General features: G+C 38.1%; 2 protein-coding genes across 14 annotated transcripts in view; both read left to right on the top strand.

Annotated features, from left to right (window-relative positions):
• The first annotated feature begins 2607 nt into the window (after window positions 1–2607).
• Window positions 2608–13421, top strand: LOC125266258 (cytosolic phospholipase A2 gamma-like). Of its 2 annotated transcripts, none has more exons than XM_048186757.1 (16): window positions 2608–2712; window positions 2825–3032; window positions 3870–3895; window positions 4096–4210; window positions 6198–6340; window positions 6490–6697; window positions 7251–7353; window positions 7434–7574; window positions 7949–8014; window positions 8101–8160; window positions 8365–8493; window positions 8702–8845; window positions 9013–9090; window positions 9174–9328; window positions 12973–13138; window positions 13220–13421. In XM_048186757.1, exons 3-16 carry the CDS (start codon window positions 3870–3872, stop codon window positions 13378–13380), a joined length of 1695 nt encoding a protein of 564 aa, XP_048042714.1. In that variant the 5' UTR covers window positions 2608–2712; window positions 2825–3032; the 3' UTR covers window positions 13381–13421. The 2 variants fall into 2 exon arrangements, with proteins under 2 accessions (XP_048042714.1, XP_048042715.1); XM_048186758.1 differs by having other exon boundaries at window positions 2611–2712; window positions 4083–4210.
• Window positions 13422–15013: 1592 nt separating this feature from the next.
• golga2 (golgin A2) overlaps window positions 15014–20039 on the top strand; it is a 30226-nt gene continuing 25200 nt past the window's right edge. For 2 of the 12 annotated variants that reach the window (XM_048186735.1, XM_048186734.1), the window contains exons 1-3: window positions 15014–15169; window positions 17205–17324; window positions 19640–19759. In XM_048186735.1, coding sequence (XP_048042692.1) covers window positions 15122–15169; window positions 17205–17324; window positions 19640–19759 — 288 coding nt within the window. In that variant the 5' untranslated portion in view covers window positions 15014–15121. Of the gene's footprint in view, window positions 15170–17204; window positions 17334–19193; window positions 19278–19639; window positions 19760–20039 lie in introns of all 12 variants that reach the window. The other 10 variants (XM_048186739.1, XM_048186738.1, XM_048186732.1 and 7 more) reach the window with 5 other exon arrangements.

Genomic DNA, 20039 nt, shown 5'->3' with positions numbered 1-20039 from the left:
CAAAATATGAAAAGACAATGTAGAAAAGCTGAGCGCATGTGGCGAAAGACAAAACTTGAAATCCATTATAACATCTATAAAGATATTCTTCATGCTTTCAATGTGGAATTAGGCAAAGCTAGACAGACCTTCTTCTCAAATATTATAAACAGACACTTAAACAACACCCGCACTCTTTTTGCTACAGTAGAGAGACTAACAAACCCCCCAAGTCAGATTCCCAGTGAAATGCTCTCAGACAGCAAATGTTGTGAGTTTGCTTCCTTCTTCTCTGAGAAAATTAATAATATCAGAAAGGCGATCAGCACATCCTTGAGCTGCACTGGGGTAAAACAGATCAGATCACAACCTCAGAAAGTAGCTATTATGTCTGATTTCGAAGCAATTGATGGTAAAATTTTGGAAGAAACAGTACAGCACCTTAAAACATCAACCTGCACCCTTGACACACTTCCCACATCTTTTTTCAAAAGAGTGTTTAACTGTTTAGAAGCAGATCTCCTAGAAGTGGTAAATGCCTCACTTCTCTCTGGGACTTTTCCAAAATCCCTGAAAACTGCAGTTGTTAAGCCCCTCCTGAAAAAGAGCAATCTGGATAACACCATATTGAGCAACTACAGGCCAATCTCAAATCTTCCTTTCATAGGCAAGATCATTGAAAAAGTTGTTTTCAATCAGCTGAACAAGTTCTTAAGCTTGAATGGATACTGCGATAACTTTCAATCTGGTTTCCGACAGCATCACAGCACAGAGACAGCACTCATAAAGATAATAAATGATATTCGCCTAAACACAGATTCAGGTAAATTATCAGTGCTGGTTCTACTCGACCTCAGTGCTGCGTTTGACACTGTCGATCACAACATTCTTCTTGACAGGCTCGAAAACTGGGTTGGGCTTTCTGGGATGGTCCTTAAATGGTTCAGGTCATACTTAGAAGGGAGAGGTTATTATGTGAGTATCGGTGACCATAAGTCTGAGTGGACATCCATGACATGCGGAGTCCCTCAAGGTTCAATACTTGCACCCCTCCTGTTCAACCTATATATGCTGCCACTGAGCCAAATAATGAGAAAGAACCAAAAATTGCATATCACAGCTATGCAGATGACACCCAGATTTACCTAGCCCTCTCACCTAACAACTACAGCCCCATTGACTCCCTGTGCCAATGCATTGATGAAATTAAAAATTGGATGTGCCTAAACTTCCTTCAGTTAAACAAAGACAAAACTGAAGTCATTGCGTTTGGAAACAAAGATGAAGTTCTCAAAGTGAACATGTACCTTCACTCTAGGGGTCAAACAACTAAAAATCAAGTCAGGAATCTTGGTGTAATTTTGGAGTCAGACCTGAGTTTCAGTAGCCATGTAAAGACAATAACTAAATCAGCATATTATCATCTCAAAAATATTGCAAGAATTAGATGCTTTGTCTCCAGTCAAGACTTAGAGAAACTTGTTCATGCTTTCATCACCAGCAGGGTGGATTATTGTAATGGGCTCCTCACTGGCCTTCCCAAAAAAGACAATAAGACAGCTGCAGCTCATACAGAATGCTGCTGCCAGGATTCTGAGCAGAACCCGAAAACATGAACACATCACACCAGTCCTCAGGTCCTTGCACTGGCTTCCAGTTGCATTTAGAATTGATTTTAAAGTTCTGTTACTTGTTTATAAATCACTCAATGGCCTAGGACCTCAATACATTGCAGATATGCTCATAGAATATAAACCTAACAGATCACTCAGATCATCAGGATCAACTCACTTAGAAATACCAAGGGTTCACTCAAAGCAGGGAGAGTCTGCTTTTAGCTGTTATGCCAGCCGCAGCTGGAACCAGCTTCCAGAAGAGATCAGGTGTGCTCCTACAGTAGCCACATTCAAATCCAGACTCAAAACACATCTTTTTACCTATGCATTTGTTGATTGAGCACTGTGCTACGTCCGAACTGTTTGCATCCTATTTTATACATATTATCTTTTTATTCTTTTTTTTTTTTTCCTGTTTTTATTTCATTTTTAATGTATTTTATATCTTTTATGTATCATCACTGTTATTTCTATTCATGTTCTATTTTTATTCTTCTTCTTTATGTAAAGCACTTTGAATTACCATTGTGTATGAAATGTGCTATACAAATAAAATTGCCTTGCCTTGCCTAAAGGGGTCATGAACTGCATTGTTTTATTGTTTTATAATGATTCCTGTGGTGCACTTATAATGTTAGTATGCTTTTTAAACAGGCAGTGATGAAGTAGGCGTTGATCTTCTTCTGCAGAGGCGGTGCTTGCCATCATAGATCCCCACTTTTGCTGGGTCTGGTGTCAAGAAAAGCTTTTATTGGACTAACAAGGAAGTTTTCAGCTCTAAAACTTACAGGATATTCTTATAGTATGATTAACCCCTCTTATATGTCAAAAGCTCAAGAAAATTTTGATTTCTCAGTTCATCACCCCTTTTAAAATCTTCAGGAGAAATTGTTGAGCAGGGCTGGAGGAAGAGGAAGGAGGAAGATAGATCTCCATGAACAGGACTGGGCACTCCAACTGTAATCAATCAGCCAAAAACAGCTCAGATTACTATTACACAAACTATGCATTGTTTAGATGCAATGATAACTACATGTTTAAACCTGTGGACTTTTCGAAAATAAACTCTCTTAAAACACTTTTCACACTCTCTCTAGTTTATTTAGATGCAGAGGAGGTAATGTCTCCACAACACAAAACCATCCAAAAAGGTATTTTTGCTTGTGTATGTAAGTTTTAATTTTATTTTAACTGTTTTTTTAATCTATTACAGAAAGAAAGAAAGAAAGAAAGAAAGAAAGAAAGAAAGAAAGAAATCTGTACCAGCAAATTACATGGAACTCTTTCCGTTCCCTGGATTTCAGGTTTATCACCTCCACCTCCCACGCTAGACTTTCATAGTCCTATAAAAGATGCTCTTTTGTCTGATCTGAGAGTCGACGGCTGCTGAGTTCCTACTGATGAAGTCTCTAGATTTTATAAGCCTATTCAAAAACAGTGAGTATATGTTTTAAAGCTTTTACAACAGGGCAATTAATAGACTTAATATTATTATAAGTGACAACAGTATATGAATGAATCTAGTTTTTTTTTTTTTTTTTAGTAAAGAGCTTTAATTCATAATTAAAACTTCACCAAAATCTATGGCATAATGCAAACTAGTAAATACTATAACTTCCACTGTTAGCAACTAACATTAAAAAAAACAAAACAAAAAAAAAAAACAGTGGCTTAACAACTGACGTGTGGTATAACTAATGGTAACAATTTATAATAACTGCACACTATGAAGCATCAGTTAAGCATTAGTAAATAGTCAATGAATCATTTATAAAACATTAATAAGCAGTTTATAAATACAGCTATAAATGCTTTGTTCTTGATTTATAAGCATATCTATAATGTGTTTAACTTTATTAATGTGTTAATATGTGTTAATAAAGCATTTACTAACACACTGAGTAACTATTACTATATGTCTAAATGATAAGATGTATAAATGTATGTTTAAATAGTTTATTAATCATTTACTTCCATTTCACACTTCCTAAATGATTTTATGAACCGCTGACAACTCCTAAATAACTGGTTTGTAAATAGAAATGATAAATTGATCATTAGAAAACACAATTATTAAACACATTATAGATATGCTTATAAATCAAGAACAAAGCATTTATAGCTGTATTTATAAACTGCTTATTAATGTCTTTTAAAGCTTTATAAATGATTAATTGATTATTTACTAATGCTTAACTGATGCTTCATAGTGTGCAGTTATTATAAAGTGTTATCATAGATGTTAACATTAATGTTGACTTCATTGTTTTATAGATGAGTGCATCCAAACCCCAGGAAAGGTAATTCTGCTCAGATTTCTATGATTGAAGCTGTGCACTTCATTATATCACCTATAAGTACTGAACTGCATTACTTACACAATTAACATTTAAACTGAATAATTCTGTGAATACCTGTTCAAAATATACTTAAGAGTTATTTAAATCTAAAAATGTATGAAATAGCAGTATGTGATGTTAAATTCAGTCTGTCTAAGCAGTGGTGATGAGGTGAGAATCGAACACTCTTTGAATGAGAAAGAGAAGGAGTTTGTTGCCAAACGGAGAAAATCTGTTCTAGAAAGCCTGCAGAAGCTTCATATATACTTCAGTCAGGTAAAACCTTATTTATAGGCTACTTCATACAGTGCACAGCATAAATGAGTACACCCCCTCTGAACAAATACAAAAGATGTATTTTCTTTATGATCACTAATACAATTAATGTCATTAATAGCCATAAAATAAGTAAATTAGCCAATTTTGTTTAAATTAAGGATTGCAGAAATGAGTACACCCTAGATTTAATTCAACAAATGTATAATATTCCAGTAATTTTGAATATACTGCTGTGACCCTTCTTGGCACGGAGTGTACAAGTTCATGACAAATTGTCACATCTGTCCTGTTTAACCTGCACCTTGACACGACCACAACGCATCCCTGAAGTGTCAGCAGAGATTGTGTCAACTAGATCATCCACTGTGAAGGCCTCATCGACACGACAGCCAGTGGCACTGATCCTCAACAACCGTCCATACCGGCGTGATGAATACGATCCTCAACTGGATGGAACTGGAATAAATACTTTGACTGTTGCAATCCCATCGGACTTATGATAGCTGCCAGAATCATTATAAAGCAGAGGAGAACTGCACCCACCCCCAACTGAGCCTGGTTTCTCCAAAGGTTTTTTTCTCCATTTTAACACCTTTTTGCCACCTGATGTCACCTGTTGGATTTTGGGTTCCTTGTCGCTGTTGCCTTTGGCTTGCTTAGTTGGGGACACTTGACATTTTCAACAGTGTTTTGATCTGCCTGCATTGACATCATTGTATGCGAACTGAACTGAGCTGGATGATGACATCACTGTTTACTCTAGTGCTGATGTAGATAAATTAACTAAATTAATAACTATTGATTCTTACAACTGAATGAATCAATACTGAATTTTTCTTAAAGATGGATAATGACACCATTTTCTTTAAGAGCTGCTGTGCAGCCAAAATTATATACCAGTTATCACTGTAAAGCTGCTTTGACACAATCTGTGACACAAAAGTGCTATATAAATAAAGGTGACTTGTCTTGTCTTTACTTGTTTAACTCCTGGATGATAAGCTCCTTAAATGGGGAATGTTGCTCAACTTGTCTCTACAGAATCCCCCACAGGTGCTCAAGAGTGTTAAGATTGAGTGCAATATCCACAAGTTTTTTCATCTTGGGAGAATGCATATCCTCATTTTGAAAAAATGCCCAACAATGCAGGGAATGAGGAAAGGGTAACATCTTCTGTTTCAAGTTTGTGTATTAAATTGCACTATGGAGTGGGAATTCATGACAGCATTGATAAAGCACAATTCCCTCACACCTTCAGCTCTCATACATCCCTATATAAGAGCGTTACTACCACTGAACTTTACTGTGGGAACCAGGCACTTCTCACTGTACTCCTCCTCTAGCAACACCAGAACATTCTGGATGCTGTTAGATCCAAAATGATTGATTTGGTCTCATATTGATTCCCAGAATCTATATTTTGTAAATATGGGCTTTGGAAATTGCTAACTGACTTTATTGTGCTTTGGCTACAGAAGGTAGTTCTTGTGAGAACAACAACCATGCATGTCATTTCTGTAGGCTGCATCTTACTCTGTGAGATAAACAGTCATTCTTTCATAGCTTTTGCTGGCTCTGAGACACTCGGTTGGTATTTCTCCTGCTCTTTGTCTAGCAAAAAAATCCCTCATCACTAAACGAAAGCTTAAAAAGTCCATTGTTTTTGAATTTCTGTTACTTTTGCTATATTTTATATTTTTAGGAGGGTGTACTCATTTTTGCTACACCACATTTTATCACCTTGATAATAAAATTATTTTCCTGAATAATTCTGATATACTTCTGTGGTAATTGATTTAGCAGACTTGCTGGAACATTATATCTCTAAAGAACCCTAACATGTCTTTTAAGTAATTGCTGACTGTCAGAAGTTTCAGAGGGGGTGTACTCATTTATGCTGTGCACTGTATATATGCCTGGCTATTCCTTTTTCAAACAATGTCATAACTGATAAACATCAAATGTCAAACTGTGTGTGTTTCAGGATGAAGTCCCAAACATTGCATTACTGGGTTCTGGAGGAGGAGAAAGAGCCATGGTGGCTTTGCTGGGATCCCTGGTTCAGCTCCAGAAAACAGGTCTTCTGGACTTCATCCTTTATCTGAGCGGAGTGTCTGGATCCACCTGGTACAAACCCTGAGAAATAACACTCACTCACTCTCACACACACATATTAATATCCCTAATGTCTACCCAGTAACCCTAAACCTACCCATCACAGAAAAGGTACATTTTCAAAAATGTCAAAATTGACAGCAAATGTTCTTCCTCTGAAGGTGTATGGCCTCCTTATATCAGGAATCAGACTGGTCCACCAAACCAGAGACTGTGAAAGACAAGATCATCAAGAGACTCAGCAGTTCTAAAGTCAGCTGGAAAGAAGCATTTGCAAAACTGAAGAAATATTACAATGAGAAAGATGAAAACATATTCAGCATGACTGACATCTGGGCAGTGATAGTCGTCACGATATATGTGAAAGAGGTCTGTGCCACATACCACAACCCTCAATGATCGTAATGAGGTGCTCTCGTTCAGACTTAAAAAGTGCTATATTTTTAGTAGGCTATTGATGTGTATGCCACATTTGATTAAAAATATGATTTTGTAAGTCATAATGATGAGAAACTCTCATAATCTCATTATATTGAGAAACTTTCTCATAATAATGACTTAGTAGTATGTCATAATGAGAACATTTCTCAAAATAATGGAAGATTGTAATTATTAGCCATAATGGCACTTAGCGACATCTGCTGGTCAAAGCAGTGTAAATGGAAGAACACAGCAGTTTATATATTTAATTAAATAAATAATATAATTTTATATTTTAATTTAAATAATAAACATTTTGAAACAAAATATTGTTTTGAAATACAGTATTTTATTATCTCATTAAATTCGAAGCTTCTGGAAAGAAATCAGTTTCTAGCAAGAGGTTTTCACTTGAGCTTGTTTGTGACTGAAGAAACTGTCTCAGGTCTCCCCTAAACTGACATGATAAATTACAGCTGTAAATATATTTTTTTCTCTTCAGATAGACGAACACACACTCACAGACCATTGGGACCAGCAGAGTACAGACCCGTTTCCCATCTACACAGTGATCGACAAGGAATGCAAACAGAAAAAAGATGGAGGTTTGTGTGTGAGAGAGAGAGAAAAACACAGAGTTAATGTGTTTGTTTCAGCTGTTATATGAATGTGTTTCTGTCTGCAGATCCCTGGTTCGAGTTCACTCCATATGAAGCAGGTTATTCCCTCACTGGAGCGTTTGTGAAAACCTCCAGCTTTGCCAGTCAGTTTGAAGATGGCTGTAAGATCGAGGACCAGCCTGAAATTGACATGCTGTACCTGCAATGTAACAAACTCTGTTTTAATAGAGAACTTATTAATATTTATCATGTCCACTTACATTCTACAGATTCTCCATTGTAAACTGTACATTAGAGAATACAGTAAAATAGATCAGTATTCTCTGGGATGTAATTTGATCTGGAGATCAGGTCTTTCAAAACTGAAATATAAAATTAGAAATGTTGAAAAATAATTTAAAAAGCAATTTCACCAATATATTGAAGTGCTGCTTTCCAACATAAACCTTCTCATCATTACACAGCTCATTTTGGCTTAAAAATAAGAGCTTAAATAACAACTATGCATCAGACTGTATGTATTACATATTTTATTTTTGTTTACTGTAAACACTTTTAAACTTAAATGTGTTTTCTGCAGCTCTGTGTGGCAGCGCTTTAGCTGATGGAGATGAGAACAAGAAATTCCTCTGGGAACGAATAAAAGGTGCAACTTCATTTGTTCTGAAGATTTATTTCTGCCTAAAGCTGACAGTCATCATGTAAACTTGAATTCCATTTGATCTCCCCCAGAGTTCTTTCATCATTTCCTGCAAGAAAGAGAAAAAGGGATGTTTGAGGAAATAAAGAAAGGTAAAACTTTTCTTACTGCTTTTATTTATTGACAAGTTGATCTACCTTTTGTGATCTGTTAATTCTACCTTCTGATAAATAATAACTTAAACTCTTTAATGATGAAAAATAAAAGTGAGCTATAATGATGATTATCACCTGAAAACACCTGATGTCATAAATTTGGGGATGGAAAGACATTTTTTTCATGTTTGTTTTCTTCAGGAGATCCAAACTCCCCACCTGTAGATGAATGTTATCAGGTGCTCAAGGATCTGGTGGACATGAATCTCTCGGTTTTGAATGGCATTGATCCGTCTGATCTTGATGTATCCATCAGAACAAAGCTGAACAGTAAGATTTTCCTAAGATGTGCTAGAAAATGGCTTTTCAGCAACATTTAAAAAGTAAAACAAACTACAAACTAATTGATGAAGCAACAATATGGATACAACAAGAATATCTGTTTTGGCATACAAAAACTCTAAATAACATAAGATACACAAACTAGAATTATACAGATAACAAGAATCTCAATCTGCACATTCTCCTCTTTTTACAGAGCTCACTGGAGGCAAAAATCAGCTGATTTTTCAAGAGGAAAAACTGAATCTCACTGATAAAGAAGCTGCAAAGCGGTATATGAAACAATACACTGAGGATGTGTGTAATGATTTGAATCATTGCTTTCGTTTCTGGCCTGAAAGTAGGTTGAACTGTCCTTACAATGTGTTGATTTGTATAATGTACTTAATTTTTGATTTTCAAGCCAGATTAATTTTAACTAATTCAATCAACTGAAAACATACAAAATATAAAACAATATCAGAACCATTTCCTGAGTTTAAGAACCACTGTGTATTTGTTTTACAGATATTTGGATAAGAACTGGCATATGCATGGCTCAGTGGAAATGGGGCAGGAATTATAACTTCCTCCACAACATGAAAGGTGAGAACAGAAACTCAAATGGACAGGTGCTGACTGGAAATTCATTGTAAATAATACTGTATTATAATGCTGTGATCCTTCAGATGAAGAAGTGCCCTCCACTCTTCAGGAAACTGAGATGAAAGACTATGAAGATGGTGGACTGTTGCTGAACTCACCCTACTTCTCAGTGCTGAGAAAAGAGAGAGACATCAACCTCATCATTTCACAGGATTTCAGTGATGGTGATCCTTTCATGGTATTATACACACAAAGAATTCCCTCATATAAAGGAATAAATCCTATAGAAATCATCATTTACTCCCTCTCATGACATTCCAAACCTGTGACTTGTTTATTGTGTAGAACACAACAGGAGACTTTTTTTTAAATAATCGTGCTGCTTTTTTTTCTTCATGACATCCGTGACCTAGAGTTCACACTAACCTAAAATGATCTGTATGAATTCTGTATTGAATGTCTAGGGGAAAGACGTTTTATTGTGCCTCAGGGACACAGAGTGTGAGCACTGTGAAACATTTCCTATTAAAGTGCTCTGCTCCAGGCTTGCATATGTCAAGAGATCAAGAGCGTGCCTGAGCATCCTCGACATTACATTCTTGGGGCTTGCGTGTCGATCTAGTGAAGGTCAAGAGACGGGTCCTCCTCATTCTCTTGCTCTTTCACCAGATCACGTGTTCCTTGAGCCCGCTTCTGAAGTGTGCCCCGGCGCTTCTTCAGACCAGGCTGAAGACACAAGCTCTCTTGGGGAAATGGTCTTCGAATGCTCTGCCTCTGAGCGTTCATCACATGACGACAGATTATATAATGAGCTTCTCGAGGTTATCACTCATGTGTGGACAATCTTCAGTTAGACTGGCCACAGGAACAAGAGTTAAATTAGAAGACAAGATTTCTGTCGGGTGGCTAAGGGGAAACCCCAGAGAGATGGTCCCTCCCCTTTTTTCCAGATCTTCATGGAATAACCCATACTCCTTTTGTGTCTTTGTGCCCTCAACTTCGATTTAATTCATCTATCGTCAGTGCAAAGGCACAGGGGTACTGTCAGGACACAGATGGAGGCAGACAGGTAAGTGTAAAACAGGATGTTTATTAGAACAGAGGCACAGAAACTGGCAGACAGAGAATGCAGGTGAGTATAGGCACAAGCACTTTAGAACAGTCACTTAGCTGAAATGGTAATAGTAGAATGTCTCTTTGCAGGAATGAAATCAACAATGGAATGGAGAACAGACCAAAGAAGATCCGGATGGCTCAGATAAGTAGCAGGTAAGTAGTCCAGGTACGTATGATGAGACCAGACACAGAAGTGCAGGGAATGTGAGTCTTTATAGTGTGTCTGATGATGTGCAGGTGCAGGTGATTAGAACTCGGGAGACTGCGAATGAGTGGGTGGAGCATGAAGATCTGGTGACGATGTGTTTGTGTTGGTGGGTGCTGGCTGTGACTCCGTGACAGTACCCCCTACTCCAAGGGCGGCTCCTTAGGACCAGAAGGGGCGACGATGACGACGGGGTCTACCTCGACCCTGGGGAGCAGGGCAGTCCGGATGTGGAATTGTGTGAGGAGCATGGGGTCGAGGATGTCCTGTCGGTTGACCCAGGAGCGTTCCTCCGGGCCATAGTCCTCCCAGTCGACAAGGTACTCCAGTCGGGGACTCTGTCGTCGCGAGTCGAGGATGGCCCACACTCGGTAGATGGAGAAGATGGTAGCTGCTTCTGTATGGTGAATGGACCTGTGTACCGGGGACTCAGCTTGCGGCAGGGCAGTCGGAGATGGATGTCCCGCGTAGAGAGCCATACCTTCTGGCCAGGATAGTAGCGAGGAGTAGGAGCTCTTCTGGAGTCTGCATGTCTCTTGTGTCTCTGTATTGCCCGCTGGAGATGGACATGAGCTGAGTCCCAAACTCTCTCGCTCTGCTGGAACCAGTGGTTGACAGCTGGAACCTCGGAGGGCTCACCCGACCAGGGGAACAGAGGTGGTTGATAGCCCAGGATGCATTGGAACGGGGTGAGCCCTGTGGTGGTCTGTCAAAGGGAGTTTTGGGCATATTCCACCCAGGGGAGGAATTGGCTCCAGTTGTCCTGGTTCCGGTGGCAATACAATTTCTCAATACAATCTCCCAATTTTCTGGATCTTGCACTCTGTCTGGCCATTGGTCTGTAGATGGTATCCGGATGATAGGCTCACTGACACTCCTAAGAGCTTGAAGAAGGCTTGCCAAACTCTGGATATGAACTGAGGTCCGTGGTCAGAGACGATGTCTTCAGGGATGCCAAAATGATGGAAGACGTTGGTGAACAATGCTTCGAGCTCACAGGCCTTGGAGAATTGATCCACTATTACCAACACACAGGTGTAATTATTCGATGATGGGAGATCTGTCATGAAGTCTATTCCCAGGTGAGACCAGGGTCTGCGAGGAATCGGTAATGGGACCAGCTTGCCCTCGGAAAGTCTCCTAGGGGTGTTGGCAATAGCACAGACTGAGCACCCTCTGAAGTCATGGAAGGCCACTAGTAGTGTTGACGCAGGAGCGAGAGAGTAAGTGAACTGCCTGGGTGTCCAGAGCCCGGAGATGTGTGAGATAAGTCCATGAGGGGCTGACGATGGGCCGGTGGAACATAGAGGAGCCCCTCAGGACCTCCCGGCGGAGCAGGTTCTGAGAGATTAGCTTGGGAAATGCGTTAGTTGAATAGGATAGGGCTGACGATCATGGCTGGAGGAAGGACGGGTTTAGGAGAGGAGAATTCTGGAATTCTGGATCGGGCTGGTGCAAACGCGAAAGGGAGTCTGCCTTACAATTCTTGTTTCCAGGGCAATAGGATACCATGAAATTAAACCTGGTGAAGAAGAGAGCCTAGCGGGCCTGGCGAGGGTTTAGTCGCTTCGCTTCTCCCAATGTCATAGTTTTGCTCCGCTGGGGATAGCTTCTTGGAGTAGATGGCGCATGGATGGAGTTGTGGAGGATCACCCTGCCACTGTAACAACACCGCCTGACCCCAGTGAATGAGGCATCAACTTCAATGATGAATGGAGATCAGGATTGGGGTGTACCAGAATTGGAACGGTGAGGAAAGCTTCCTGGAGCTGGTGGAAGGCTTCTTGGGCAGATGGAGTCCAGGACAGAGACTTTGGCCAGCCCTTGAGGAGCGATGTGATCTGACTCTGTGACAGGTACATGATGATGCCCCAGGTGGAAGAGATTTCTTCTCTGGTTGTGCATCATCATTAAAAAAGCCTGTACTTCTCTCCAGACTATGCAGAACAACATTGTCTAGGGAAGGCTTTTTAGGCAGTGGTCAGGCTGGTGCTGCTCTGCACACCATGCCGTTGTTCCAGGTGTACGAAAATGATGGACCTGAGATCGCTGAAACCCCTTTGAACCACTAGAGTCAGCGCCAGTCAAGCTTCTGACTCTTGAGATGGTTTTCCTTATGGCTATCTCATCATTAAAGAGGATTTGCAGATTCTGTCGGTTCCACCATCCTGCTTAGACTTTGCCCCAGGATTGGTTAAGGATATTTTGCACCCGCACCCAGATATCTTCCAAAAGTTTAATTTTCGACCATACATCTGGTCATACATGAAGACTTCTGTCCTTCACTTTTCACTTAGCCAGAGCATGAGAGATTCCACTTACTGTGTCCAGTTTGTGCTCTTCAGATTTACGTCCACCGCACTAGCCAGAGGCGTAAGTCAGAGCAGCTGTTCATCCGAAAACCATTTTAAAATAAGTGCAAGAGTTTTCTTTTATGATACCTAGAGAGTGCTATCTGTTAACATTATCATTTATCTCAGAAGGGGGTTCTCATCCTGATGATTTCAGTGAATAACTACTTAAATTTAATCAAACAATATTGTGATGCTTTTCCACTGCAGACGGTGAAGGAAGCTGCCAAGAGGTGCAAGGAACTAAAGATCCCTTTCCCTGAGGTCAACATTCCCAGTGAAGACGTAAAGAAACCGAAGGACTTCTATGTGTTCAAAGGCCAAAACACTCCAACCTTGATCCACATCCCTCTCTTTAATGTGGTCAACTGTGGAGGCAAGTTAAAGTCTTACAATGTCCTGAATAAAACTGAAATATCAACTGTGTTCTGATTTAAGTGTGTTCATGTTTCTTCAGATGATATTGAGGGCTACCAAAAAAAATATCACACTTTTCAAGGTCCTTACAGCGCTGACATGTTCACTGATCTTATGGAGGTCGCTGGAAAAAACATCACAAACAACAAAGACAATCTGCTGGAGCAGATCCGCCTCGCCATAGGGCCAAAAATACACTAATAATGAATAATAAATATCAGTGGTGTGCAGCGTTCTGAAAAGTTCTCACTCTTTCTTTTGTTTTTCAAATGTAAATTCATGTTTACAGCTGCACTTAATGCTGAAATGAAAGGTGGGATTTATTGTCTGAACAGAGCAATATGTTAATTTTCTGTTGAATATGTTAAACTTTTTTCTGCATGTTTCAATCTGTTCAGTAAGCAATAAATTGCTGATCATTAATAATCAAATCAACCATAACACAGACTGAATTACAATTATAATTGCTGATTAAAATATTGTATTACTTTGCTTCTGTTCCAATGAATTAATAAACCATTCTCTAAAAATAAGGTTTTGTCCTGGTCATTTGATATCAAACAGCACAAACGCTCATTATTATAAAACTGATAGTTGTGGTCCTGGATGCTGATTGGACAATCCAGAGCTACAGTGTACAACCTCATAATAACCCTTTATATTTTTTTTTATTTGATGCGGCCCACCTTTTCTCTCTCAGTGTGTGTCAGAATCACTCTCTTTCCCAGGAATCTTCTCTCATAATGACAACTGATGATATTTGTTATAGACAAGCATGATCCAAAGTAATTATCAGATCTGAGAACTTTCACTTGAAGTCCAGCAGGTTTCAAACACTCCCCCTATCTGCCACTGGCTGAACAAACTGGTAGCCCCGCCCCAAACTCACCCCATTGGCTGAATCATACGCTGGTAGGTCACATGATAATGACAACATGGTGAATGTACTATTATTCATACTACTCATATTTATACTTTATAGCAGCGTTATTCAAATGGCGGAACATGGTGCAGTTTCAGACCTCGTCTTGGGTCCATAAAAAATACTATAGTAATTTATGATAAATACTATATATTTATAAATAGTAATACTATTTTTTTTTTTTTCATGTATGGTTCCATCCATTAGTTAACATTGTTTTGATTATTAAATTATTTACAAAGTTTGTTTTAGTAGTTTATTTCATTGAGCAAAATATAAAAATGATCCTTCTCTTAAGAGGTAAACCAGTCCCAATGCCTTCTATGGCCTTACACGTAGTATGTAAATTAATGTAAATATATGTAAATAATACCATAAATGGAACTTCATAGCCGTGAAGTAATTACTTATTCTAAATAAGCACATACTCAAAAGATTATGCGATTTCGGATGCAGCCATTACAGATGAGAGAAGCTTTTCGAATCTTTGAATCAATTGAATCACTTGATACACAAAATGATTCAGTTTTGAAGCGCTCGAAACGACACGCGCTGCTGACGCCTGCTGGTCAAAACGGTGAAATGCAACGAAAACTTTTAGTTAAAGTGTAATCTATTAAATACAATTAACAAAAAACAGTCAGGGTCTTGTGCGTTAATGATTTACAAGTATGGCCTTACAAATCGCAAAAATGACAACAGTGCTGTTAGAAATCTAAACTACAAATGAAAAATGTCCCCTCACGGTCACCGTATATAAATATGATATTTTTAGTCATAATTTCGACTTTTTATCTCATAATTTTTACTTAGTAGGCCTATATCATAATTTCGACCTCATATTATGTTCGACCTCATATATATTTTTAAATCATTAGTGTGGCGGAAATGGGTTTCCATACGCGTCTCTCTCTCTCTCTCTCTCTCTCTCTCTCTCTCTCTCTCTCTGACACGCGCGCGCACACACACGCGCACGGATCATCTGATGACGTGGTGCCGTTCGCTCAGCTGCGCGAGAGGATGGCGGACCAGAACAGGCAAATCAAGCTCGCTGCAGCCAAGAAAAAGGTACATTTATGTACTTTGACATGATCTTTCACTCTTTTTGTAACAAAAGACATCTGTCGATTGTAGCTGAATCGCGTCGGAGCGTAAGCGTCCCATCTGTCATGTTGACATTCCACGTCTACCGGCCTCTCCGCGGGCCCGCATCCGGCTGCCAGCACTCTCAGACGGGCGCGGCTGTCAGGAAAGCTCGGGGATTGAGCCGAGATAAAGCCGGAATATTAACTCATTAGAGTTTGTCTCGCTACTCGCGTTTATAACGATTTTAACCAGTCAGAAATGTGATAAAAGTGTCTGTGGGTGGATGTCAGTGTAACTTGGCATGCTAATGTTGTTAGCCTCTGTGTTTTGGCGTCATTTACAGAATTAAAAACAACAATAACAATGTGAATTGAATGTTGTTCATGACTTTAAACAATTAGCTTACTAGATTAAATGACAGTTCTAATTGAAACAGCTGGTTGATTGTTTTTGTTAACAGTAAAAGTGCTTAACTAATAGGTTTAATTGGTTTTAGACCCCCTTATTGTGGTTTATGTCTGAGGTTTAATTGATTAAATGACAGATCAAATATGGTTATTAGTGTTTTTGTGCAATGATGCATGTGAGTGCACTAAAAGTGCTGCCTAGGTAGGTAGCTACACTAGCTTTATTTCTATAGTGCTTTATACAATACAGATTGTTTCAAAGCATCTTCACAGAAAATAAGAGAGGCTCAGTAATGCAAATGTCATCAAATATGAGCTTTAAAAAGACAGAGTTCAAATGTTGTTCTTATCTAATAGTGTCAGTGCAGTCCAATTGATAGTACTACTGAATATTAAGTGTTATATACACCCGCCAGAGGAACAGCTGCTATCTGTGGCCAGGAACGCCAACAACACGTCTTAAAAAAATCAACTTGTGTCTCTGTCATATGAGAGCTGATTTAGATCCATTCGTCCCATGACAGCTGAATCACAAATCTGACCTACTAGAGCGAGGGTGTGTTCAATCTCCATATCGCAGGACTGGACGGGAGCTTCTTCGTGAACAGAAAGTGCAGTTTGTTTTTTGTCATCTCTGACTGTATCTGTTGTGTCACTGGTGCAGTGGAACTTGATTTTGTTATCTTGATTTAGTTTGTAGTTCACAATGTATTCAAGCCAGTGTGTTTAAACTGTGGCAGAATTAGGACAGATTATTGACTCGAGTTGTCAGTGGTGAATTGATGTTTGGTTTAGTTAAACAGCAGCTGAACAAAATTTTGGTGCAGAAACAGTTTTCACTCCGAAATTGCTAGTAAATTTCACTATTAATTACAAAGAAATGGCATGTAACATGACTTTTTTTAACTTTAGTTATTGTGTAATGTTGCTGTTTGATCATAAACAACATCTGCAAAGTTACGACACTCAAAGTTCAATGCAAAGGAGATATTTTCTTTTATAGAAATCGCTTTTTAAGGCTGGTAGGGACTACAATGAGCTTCTTGCCAGGTTTGTGACATCACAAACCACAAAATTTACATAAACCCCGCCCCTGAGAACACACAACAAAGGGGGCGGGGCCATGTTGGGCTGCTTTAGAGAAGAGGAAGAGTTGTTGTAGTAGAGTGTTGTTGACATGCCGTCATTTTACGCCGGACTGCTTCACAAACGAGGGTCAATTCAACACAAAAGATGAACATGACGGCACATGCTAGTGGATGAGTTGAATCAACTCCACAGCAACTACATCAATTTATCCACTAACCATTCAGAAACGTCTAAAAGTTGTAACTTCTTCCTGAGTCTCTCCATCAGTGTCGACTCCGGTTTGAACAATGTAAGGCTGAACACCGTTACTGACAATCCTCATTTTGGCTGCGTGAGATTCTCCAGCTTTGTTGTTGTTGAGCTGTTAAAGCTCCGCCCACTTCTGGAAAGCGGAGCTTTACATTCTTTTGTTGTGAAACGATCTGCACTCATATACGACTGACACTGTAGCTTTTATATGTTATATATTTGATATCAAACATAGCCTGTGTGTTTAACGTTCCTGCTCTTTTCTTCTGCAGCTGAAGGAGTTTCAACAGAAGACGATCCCATCCACAGGAAGTGCTGGACCAAAGAAGAAGAGGAAAGTGAAAGGCGGCGATCAGACGGACGCACCTGCTGACAGACGCTCTCCAGACAATGTGAGTCAGGTGCGTAATCTGTCTATGCTGTGAAATCAGTGCTTCGCCGGCTGGATGCGATTGAATGTTGTCTGTGTCTTTGTTGGGATTTGTTTGTCTTTTGACTGATCAGTTAGTGGTATTTTCCCACGGCAGGAATCAATCCTCGTTTCAGGAACTGTTTGAGGATCTAATCGGTTTTTGTCGTTTTTGCATGTAATGAATTATATTTCCTCTTCACCATTTTGAGGGACTGTTTTAGCATCTAGTCCTACTGTTTTAAACAGGTCTGGGTTTCTCGTTTTTTCTAATTGGCTCTGTTTGCACTGACGCAGAACAGTAATTACAGGTCACTTCACCTTTATTTCCACAGTGCTTCATACAGTACAGATTGTTTCAAAGCAGCTTCACAGTGATAAACAGGAAAATAATGATTCTGTGATGCAAACAGAATTCATTTCTGCTGTAAAAAGACAATAGTAAACAGTCATTATTCAGAGATTAATTACAGATGGTCTGATCCAGGGTTCTGTTAAAAAAATAAAGCTTTTGTTTTTTTTTTAATTATAATAAATCTGAAAAAAAAAAAAAAAAAAAAAAAAAATATATATATATATATATATATATATATATATATATATATATATATATATATATATATATATATATATTTGATATAAATAAATAAACCAAAATTAGAAATGTCATCTTGTCAAGTTGAAGCACTAAAATTACTAGCTGGAAATAAATAAAACTAAAACTTGGAAACATTTTTGTTATTGTATAATAAACATTTTGTTAATAATACAGCTGGAAAAAAATAAAATAAATGTTTTACTATTATTAATAGTTTAAGTTGAAGCACTAAAATTACTGACTACCTGGAAATAATGAACTAAAACTTAGATAAAAGCAGTACAGTGAAATATAAATAAATAAATAAAAATATATAATATTTGTTGTACTGATTTTAATTAAATTAATTAAAAATAATTATATATATATATATATATATAATGTTGTTAATTTAATATATTAATGTAATCATTTAAATTCTCTGTAATGACTGAAGTATTAAATTAATATATTTAATATAATTAATTAAATGAACAGCTGTACAGCAAAATATAAATATATGTACAATTTGTACTGATTTTAATTAATTGATTTTATTTTAATTAAATTAAATTTTATTTCATTTATTTAGTTAATTGAATATATTAATATAATTTAATTATCTTTAATGATTAAGTATTAAGTTATTAAATGAATATATTTAATACAATTAAATTTGCACACTGTACAGGTACTGTATACATTGTTTTGTTTATATTATATTTGTTTATAAATATATTTAATAATATATTTTCCATACAAATCTTTGCTATTATTTTTTTTCTCCCTAAAATCTTATATTTTCAGTTTTTTCACACCATATTTCATGATAGAATTTTTTATAATATATATAATAAATTATATTCTATTTTTGTATGTCCTTAATTAATTGTTGGTTCTGTTTGTTATTGCATTTAAGGAAAACAAATTCACTACATATCATCACATGCACAAATAAGAACCTTGAAAAACAAATTAACCCTAAATATTAATTGTTAGTTTAAAAAAAAAAAAACATATATATATATATATATATATATATATATATATATATATATATATATATATATATATATATATATATACAAAAAATATTCAGAAAACGCTATAAGCGAAAGGTCTGTTTTGCGTACAATGGCTGGTTGATCAGGTTCATGCACTGCTAACCCTTCATCTAGTCTTTCCTGCCTCCTTAGTGCTTCCTTTATCACTTTCTTACTACTTCCTCCTCTCTCAACCCTTCTCCTTTATCGTCTGCCTCTCCTTCCCCTGTAGATTGAGAATATTCTCAAAGTTATGGTGTCTGATCTTAGTCTGACTAATGGAGTGTCTCAGCCTCCATTCGTCAACATCAGTCAGGTGAGCTGCTCGCGGTCCCTCCTCTCCTTCCTTTCGCTCTTCTGTGTTCCCTCGCATGCTGTGAGATCATCGCAGGAAGAAGTTTACGTTTGCATCATCTAAATGAAATCAGACTCTTGATTCATCAGTGCACGCTGTTCTGAAGGAATGCATGTTTTATATATTTTACTCCGCAGTCATCACATGCTGTTTCATGTTGACTTTAATGCATCTTTGATTCATGTTTCAGTCTTAATCAGCAGCATTAGTGCCTGCAGGGATTGAATGTTTTTGAATATATGTTGAATTGGGTATGCCTGGAATATGTGATGTATGTGTGTGAAAGCTGAGTTTAATGCGTGTTTGTCGCTGTATTGCGTCAGGATCGAGTGGACGCGGTGACCCGGGTCTCGCAGGAGCTGGAGGAGGCCAGTGCTGATCCCGTCTCTAACCCCGCTTCTGCTATTAACACCGAGTGTGTCGCTGATAACGCTGTCCTGCAGGTCTGTGTGTGTTGATGTCCTTCACCTAAGCTGCGTTTCAGAAGCGTCACTGGGTGTTTGATGCTGTCTAGGTCGCAGATCACTAGGCTTTGAGACACAGCCGTTGTCTGTTTGTGTCTTTTAACTGTTTAGATGTTGTCTGCTCATGTTTTTAACCTGTTACATGCATGTCATTTAATTAAGTTGGCTTGAAAAAGCCAACTTACTGTTATGCTATTTTCTTCTGAGACTAAAATTTCCAACTCCAACTCCTCCTAGAGCTTTAACTCTACATACTCCA

This window comes from Megalobrama amblycephala, linkage group LG4 (assembly GCF_018812025.1).
Source record: "Megalobrama amblycephala isolate DHTTF-2021 linkage group LG4, ASM1881202v1, whole genome shotgun sequence".
In the NCBI taxonomy this organism is placed as follows: Eukaryota; Metazoa; Chordata; class Actinopteri; order Cypriniformes; family Xenocyprididae; genus Megalobrama; species Megalobrama amblycephala.
The sequence above is the reverse complement of the archived record's forward strand: the minus strand, read 5'-3'. Positions and strand labels throughout refer to the sequence as shown.

Coding starts and splice junctions, on each gene's coding strand:
- LOC125266258 (XM_048186757.1), top strand. CDS start 3,870: ATGAGTGCATCCAAACCCCAGGAAAG. Junction 6,341..6,489: donor GGAGTGTCTGGATCCACCTG/GTACAAACCCTG, acceptor CTTCCTCTGAAG/GTGTATGGCCTCCTTATATC. Junction 6,698..7,250: donor TCACGATATATGTGAAAGAG/GTCTGTGCCACA, acceptor TTTTCTCTTCAG/ATAGACGAACACACACTCAC.